The sequence below is a fragment of the Staurois parvus genome, unplaced genomic scaffold (genome assembly GCF_062004578.1).
Source record: "Staurois parvus isolate SC_StPar_1 unplaced genomic scaffold, SC_StPar_1.0 ptg000209l, whole genome shotgun sequence".
Lineage (NCBI taxonomy): Eukaryota > Metazoa > Chordata > Amphibia > Anura > Ranidae > Staurois > Staurois parvus.
The window spans coordinates 3,739,477-3,747,628 of NW_028318005.1; the positions used below are offsets into that span (position 1 = coordinate 3,739,477).

The following is an 8,152-nucleotide window of genomic DNA, read 5'->3' on the forward strand; positions in this document are numbered from 1 at the left end:
TTGGATTTGGGGCTGAAAAGACAGATGGGAGTCCAGGATTACACCTAGCACCTTGGCATGAGGGGAGGGACTCATGGTTGTATTATTGATCTTGATGGAGAAGTCAGGGGAGGGGGAACGGGCTTCATGAATAGTATAAGCGCTGGTAGCAATTGCATGAAAAATCTGACAGGCTGGTTGTACCTTAGTCATACAACGATCAAATTGGGTACAATCAGCCTGCTCATAGATGGTTCGAATTTTGGCTGGTCCCTGATGAACCTATGGCAGGCTTTATAGTCCAGTTCTTTAGAATATAGACACAGATGGAGTAGAAAAGCCTGTCCCCTGCCAGCAGGTAGCATGCTGGGGAGAGGGACCTTTACTCTGTGTGTGGAAACAGTAGTCTCTCTGCTCTCAGTGGCCGCTCTGCTACTCTTTGATTTCTGTACTGAGGACAACTCAAAATTTCTGATTTTTTCTCCTTTTCTGTCTTGGTGAGTTGTTACCAGGACAAATAGAGAGAATAAATCTTCCTGGAGATGACACAGGCAATACAAAATGTATAGTGGTTTTAACCCTTTATTCATGAATTTAGTTATACTTTAATTGACCAAAAAAGGCATCCACTTAGTAGCAAAGAAGAATTGGTGTGTTTTTCAGTGCTTTATTTAGACATAAAAACATGTAACAACTGATTTATTCTTCCAGCGCTTACAAGTCATGATACAGCCAAGTGATGATGTTGTCCACTCAGAAAATGGACCCGAACAGTTGTCAAAGAGTAATTCAGCAAACAAGGAAGCTTATATTTAAAAACACTATACTACGAAAATGCAAGTGTAATGTTTTATAAATACAGAATGGTTGACATGACCACATATTTACATCTGGAATAAAGAATTTACCTACCTCCAGTGGCAAAAAAGGGGACCACCAATAGCAGAGCACAAGGAATTCAACTAGGCTATTTTCTTACAGTTTTGTGGAGTAAAATGAATGGTTTGTGTGTTCAGGCAATTTAGACTGTTAATGTTTTTATCTTTACTGTGAGAGTTGAATTTGTAAACCGACAACACCATTTCTAAAACTGTATTTGGCTATGAAGATACGAGGTTTTTGTGTGACTGATTTTTAATTCTGTATGGAAAAATTTCTTAAAAAAGCTCCCAAGATTTTGCGTATTTCAATACAAATATTAGTTCTCCTTTTTTTTAATCCAAATTTTTACACAAAGTAGTTATCACTTACAAAAATTTAAAAGTAATATAACTTTTTTTTTAATTTTCTGAAAATATTAATGTGTTTATTTTCTAAACAAGGGTATCCAAGCACAAATCATTTAAACAAATATTTCAAGGGACCAAATTTTAATTGTATCTTTTGTAGCAAAACAGAGCAATTTCATGACACCAGCTTTGCATTCCTTTCAGTAAATTTTACTTCACAGTAGCTCAATTGACTGCACTATGAATGCAATATTTAATTCAATTGCAAAAGGCTTCTCAATAATTTTTTCTACATTAAAGGCATTTAGATAAACATGTCTCCGATCTAATTTAGTCACCAAGAGGCACTGATGTGTTGTAAGTGGTAGGGATGAAGAAATATTCAGAAATATTAGGGAAATATAGGATACAAAAATGAAAAAGAACACCAAATTGTTAGGGTAAAGGACACCCTTAAGCCACACAACACCCTGGTTGGATCTACAGCACCTTCTAAATGGTCAAAATATTCATAGGTTTAATGCTATAAATAAAAGAACATGTTGAATTGCTTTTGGCATTGTTTGGCATTTACAGGAGCACTTTAAATGCCTATGAAGGTGTGACTGTGAGAGAGACGCACAATGAACTTGATAGTTGACCAAGTTCTGTGCTTTTAAAACAATGTTATATAGCACATGTACTTTAAGTAAAAATATTATGTGAAAATATGTTTCTCGTGAATGTTAGTTTGGTTTGTCATTTTTGTCCAAAGAGTATAAAATAAAAAAAATGATATATATGTTCTTGCAATAAATTAATATTCTCAGAATGTCAAGCACATTTATTGTAGAAAATATATATAAAATATTTTAACAGAATTTGTTCAAAGTATTGTTTAGTAGACCCTGGGCCGTCTCATACTCAAATGTAACATATTCTGAATTATAATGTTTGGTATGTCTGTAGCTGAACCAGGCAATATGTCTTGTTGTAACTTTATTTTGTATAAACCTACCATTTTTTGTGAGATTCTTTTGGTATCAGAGCCAACAATATATTGGCCACTGACTGCTGTTTAATATATGTATTTCAGTCCAATGTTGTTTGGAAACCATGCAGTATTTAAATGTTTGATTGTACACAACAATGACATAAAAGAAGTTGACAGATATGCTTTGTAGCTATCTTGTATACAACATACCTTATCTACTTTAGCAAAATAGTGATGTAGGAACTACTGTGTTTAAATTGTATCTGTATCTTTTGTAGTATCTACCCTGAAAAATATATTATATCATTCAATAAGCTTACCTGCAATAATATATTATTGTTGAGATACAAATAAAGTTATCTATATATAAAATCTATATGTAATGTAACATATGCATAGACAACTATATACAGAGCCTGTTAAAGAGAAAAATGCAGTATCCTTTATATTTAGTATCTTGCAACCTGTTCTATGGACCAAATGTAATATAAGATACATTTTAAATGTCTTTTAATGGTGTCTATCTGTAACAAAAGCACGGTTGTCATGTACGTTTAAAGAATTAAAAATTAAATAAAGAATATATTACAAATAAAGCATGCATTGACTTTTTACATTAGTTCAGAATGTTGCACTGCATTGGGGTAGTAGGTATTTAATGGAAGGGGGGCTACTTATAAAGCTACAGGGCTTATTTATTGAAGGGGCTATCTGAAATGAAAGAAAACAGGTGTAACGTGTCTGCATGACCTAATATATACACTATAGGGTCTATAATGTATATATATTGGAGAGAGGATATCATTATCTGCTGTACATCACAAGGTTACTTCATATGAAGGCCTGCAATTTATGGTGCATTCATAAAATGTAGACCTTGGTGTGGAGCCTTTGGTGTGGAGCAGATTTTGTTCTGTTTAAAGCGGAGTTCCACCCAAAAGTGGAAGCTCCGCTTAACTGCCTCCTCCACCCCTCCGCTGCCACATTTGGCACCTTTTGGGGCAGAGTGGGTACCAGGTTTTGAAAGGTACCTGCTCCCACTTCCACGGTGAACTGAGTCAGAAGTTTGCCCCCCCCTCCCCCCACAGCCCTCTTGGACTGATCCAAGGTCCCACAAGGTCACAGAAGACTGCTGCCCATTCACAAAGCACAGTGTGCTTCATGCATGTGCACAGGGGTGGACTGACCATTTGGAAACTCGGGCACTGCCCGGGGTCAGTAGAGGGCCCAATGAGATGCCGCTGGTACCTTTTTCATAGGCTTTTTTGAGTTTGGGCAAGGACACAGGGGCCCCATGGACCCCTATTGCCCGGGGGCCCCATGAGTTGTCAGTCTGCCCCTTCATGTGCAGTAGGAAACCAGCTGTGAAGCCTCAATGTTTCACTGCCAGATTCCCTTACTTAAGATGGCGGCGCAAGCACCCCATAGCCAATTGAAGAATCAGCTGGGGGTGAGGACACCACTGGATCCCTGGACAGGTAAGTGCCCTAATATGAAAAGTCAGCAGCTACAATATCTGCAGCTGCTGACTTTTTTTTTTTTTTGGGGGGGGGGAGATTCTTCTTTATCATTGCAGAAAGAACTCTGTGTTTAAAGCAGAGACTAGTCACATGACTTTGACAGCTCTTGTTTTCTTGCATTCATTGTAATAGGGCTCTGCTTGTAATATCACTAAGCAAATCTGTAAAGCACATCATGTGCTTTATAAATGTGCATTTTTTTTTATATAGCCGCAGTTAGTCCTATTTGGCCTATGGACACCTAACAACATATTACCTTGTTTGACTATCCACTCCAAAACCACAGGAATTAACCCCTTCCCATCCAGTGACGTACCGGACTGTCACTGGATTGGAAGGGTGATGTCTTGGTCATCGCTGCAGCAATGATCAAGATATCATTTTTTAGTGCCAGAGATTCCCTTCAATGCAAAAATAATCCTAGAGACATCTGGTTCCTGGGACACAGTGAGATGAACTGATGTTGTTCCTCCCTGCCTTGTGTGAGGTCAGAAATTGGAAGCGGCAAGGATTTTGCTAGGTCACTCTCATGCCTTTGGCAATGTGTACATGCTTTTGTATGGTTATTTTTGATTAATGTCTTCTTATGGATCACCATCCCACCCCCCACCCCCACTCCAATACATCCAGAGTTACAAAGCATGACTCCCAAGGGCAAAAGCACGATGAGACTTGTAGTTTCGTAACAGCTGGACAGCCGCCACTTTGACACTCCTGTTTTAAGGCATTAAATTATACATCTGTACTCCAGTTTCAGTTACCAAATCTTGTGTCACATCAAATACAAAGATAGAAGAAAGCCACACTCCACTTTGAAAGCCACTTTAAAATTTATTCAGCCAAAAGGTGCACCTGGACCTCCCATAGAATCAGTCTGTACTCCCTTTGGCTGAATAGGCTTCAATGTAGCTTCAACAATGGAGCCTGGCTTACTTCTATCTTCATATTCAATGTGTTAGTGAAGTAGATTGCGGTCAGATGGTGGATCTGCACTCAGGGTCAGAGCTGCTGGGACATGAAGGTCTGTAGTGCAACTGTTGATTGTTTTGGTTACCAAACCATGTAGCTGTCTGAATGTACTTGCTTAGCACAAAAAGCAGTAATCTGCGCATAAAAACACCACATCCCCAAGAAGAACATAACAAAACCAAAGGAAAAGAATATATGGGACTTACACAGTATGATCTCCCAGTAAGAGCACATAAACAAAAATGTAATATAAAATCACAAAATGTATTACACAAAGTAAAGTGTTAAAAACCTATAAAAATCATTAATTGGCGTTCATAACACCCCAATGGGACCTAGCCACAATAAATATGCATTAACATCAACAAAAGTTATATAGTACATATTGGTACAGGATCAGACAACAATATATGCTAATATAAAGCAGCATCCAATAAGTCATTTGGTTGTGGATAGGCCCCCTCTTGTCATGTTTCATGTCAAGCTTCTTCAAAAGTGGGGTGAGAAAAGTACATTTTGTGTGTTCATGAATGAATGCCCAATTAATAACCATTGGCTTTGGGCACTGGAGTCATCCCACTAAAGGAACCACCAGTGGAAAGGATGTAACCAGCACCAATTCAACACACCAGCAAAATGTCCTAAATCTGGAAGATATCAAGATACCCACGAATGACCATAGTCTATGCCTGCGTGGTTCAGGGCAATCCAGATGTATAAAAAAAATCCAGTGGCAGTGGTCTCCAATCTAAATAGAGAAGATGTGCTACAGTGTGTAGCCAGCCAACAGCCACTTTTTATTTATGTATACTTACTGAGAGGTCACACCATGAATGTACCATAATATATTCTTTTCTTTGGTTTTGAATGTTCTTGCTTACTTGCCTCCCTAAAGGTCCTTTCACACAGGGCAGACACATTTGGTGGATCCGTTTGCTTAGTGGGAGATCTCTTCGCTGATCCCCGCTGAGCAAGCAGATGCCAGCTCTGTGTCTGCTTTGCTGCTCTCCTCAATGGGTGGTCAGATGAAAAAGGATCCTTTCACACAAGCGTTCCTTTTTTTTTCATCAGTTCAGTCACATTTTTTCCAAGAAAAAAACGATCAGTTCACATCAGTTTTCCTCAGTTTACATCCGTTTTTCATCCTTTTACATCTGTGTTTCATACGATTTTCATTAGTTTACATCCTTTACCAATGCACAAATGGACCATATGTCCTTTTTACATCCATTTACATCCATTTTTCATCCGTTCACATTAATTTACATCCGTTTTTGTCTGGTTTTCATCTGTTTCATTTTTTTCGAAGAAAAATAGAGTTTTTTTCCGTTAAAAAAAAACGTATGTTAACGGATGCGGACATTAACAGATGTAAACAGATGATCATCCATTTACATCTGCTAGTCCATAGAAATACATGTCCATTTTTCATCTGGAAATGGACAGATGAAAAATGGACATACGGAACGCCCATGTGAAAGGGGCCTTACAAGTCCCCTTCCTATTTGTGCATAGAGGTTTAAAGGGCTATCCTATTTAGACCCCACATTGAGTTTTTGTAGCTTGATAATTAAACAGAATCACCCCCTGAGATTTATTAACAGTTGGGGATCATTTTCTACTGTGTGCATTTGCTTAACTTTATTTCCAAATGTTTGGAAAGGTCTTCTGTCTTTATTTCCACAGCTGAAGAAATGAAGCTGTTGTTTTCATAATTCACCATTAGTGGAGTTCAAATGTAAATCAGTTGTGTCCAATCTAGACATCATTTTTATTTGTGTGAACTTAGCTACCAAAGCACACAATGCATATACACTCACTGGCCATTTTATTAGGTACACCTTGTACCGGATTGTACCTCCTTTTGCCTTCAGAACTGACTTAATTCTTTGCGGCATAGATTCAACAAGGTGTTGGCAACAGAGATTTTGGTCCATATTGACATGATAGCATCACACAGTTGCTACAGATTTGTTGGCTGCACATTCATGAACCGTTGATACAAGGCAGGATGGATCCATTCTTTCATGTTGTTTACGTCAAATTCTGACCCTACCATCTGAATGTTGTAGCTGAAGTTGAGACTCAGCAGACCAGACAACATTTTTCCAATCTTCTATTGTCTAATTTTGGTGAGCCTGTGCGAATTGTACCCTCTGTTTCCTGTTCTTGAGGAGGCTGACAGGAGTGGCACCTGGTGTGGTCTTCTGCTGCTGTAGACCATCTGCTTCAAGGTTTGATGTGTTGCACGTTCAGAATTAGCATTCTGCATACCTTAGTTGTAACAAGTGGTTATTTGAGTTACTGTTGCCTTTTTACCATCTTGAACCAGACTGCCCATCCTCCTCTGACCTCTGACATCAACAAGGAATTTTAATCCACAAAACTGCCGCTCACTGGATATTTTCTCTTTTTTCGGACCATTCTCTGTAAACCCTAGAGATGGTTGTGTGTGAAAATCCCAGTAGATCAGCAGTTTTTGAAATACTCAGACCAGCCTGTCTGGCACAAAAAACCATGCCACAATCAAAGTCACTTAATCCCAGAGGCGGACTGACAACTCATGGGGTCCCCGGGCAATAGGGGATCATGGGGCCCCTGTGTCCTTGCCCAAACTCAAAAAAGCCTATGAAAAAGGTACCAGGGGCATCTCATGGGGCCCCTTACTGACCCCGGGCCATTTCCAAATGGTCAGTCTGCCCCTGCTTAATCCCCTTTCTTCCTCATTCTGATGCTCGGTTTGAACTTCAGCAAGTTGTCTTCACCATGTTTAGATGCCTATATGCATTCAGTTTCTGCCGCTGATTTGTTGATTTGTGTTTCCAAGCAGTTGAACAGGTGTACCTAATAAAGTGGCCGGTGAGTGTACATGCATATGCAAGCAACATAGCTTGTTTAACAATTTTCAGACATAAAATACAGTCACATTAAAAAGCAACTGATCTTCAGCACTTTGAGTCCAACATTCCACAGAGAACAACATTACCATGTAGGTTCTGTGGTTCAGCAAAATGACAGAATTGGTCAAGGTTTCAAAAAATTGTTGTACTGCATAGTTTATTCTTGCAAGTAATCTTGGGGCTCAGCTACCTACTGTTTAATAATTGCCTCTTTTAATCTTAAAACTCACATAAGTGTTAAAATGGTAACATTTTCCTCTTTAGCAGCTACTGAAACTTAATGTGAATAGTTCCCATTTTCTGAAGCTAATGGCTTGGAGTCTCCCATTGTGCTTAGTTTGCAGTATATTATTATACGCCTTCTCAACCAATTTACACTACTTATCAGAACTTGTGCCTACCTCTCTGATGTCAGGCAACAGTATGAAGCAACACTGATTACAATGTTCCTTGATTTTCCTAAGTTGTGCCCTTTAAAGGATAATCAAACAAAAAGCAATGCATGCATGCCTGAGCAGGAGGTTAGCCTCAGAAATAGGATGGGGATGATTCGGCAGCAAAGCCCTTGGATCGTGATTTTTA

The 8,152-nt window shown here is 38.9% G+C and overlaps 1 protein-coding gene across 1 annotated transcript in view; it reads left to right on the forward strand.

The window, feature by feature from the left end:
- SLC6A1 (solute carrier family 6 member 1) overlaps window positions 1–2,777 on the forward strand; it is a 268,154-nt gene extending 265,377 nt beyond the window's left edge. Inside the window, exon 15 of the mRNA XM_089678691.1 lies at window positions 691–2,777. Within this exon, the coding sequence (XP_089534817.1) occupies window positions 691–795 (105 nt within the window). The 3' untranslated portion in view covers window positions 796–2,777. The remainder of the gene's footprint in view (window positions 1–690) is intronic.
- The last annotated feature ends 5,375 nt before the right edge of the window (window positions 2,778–8,152 follow it).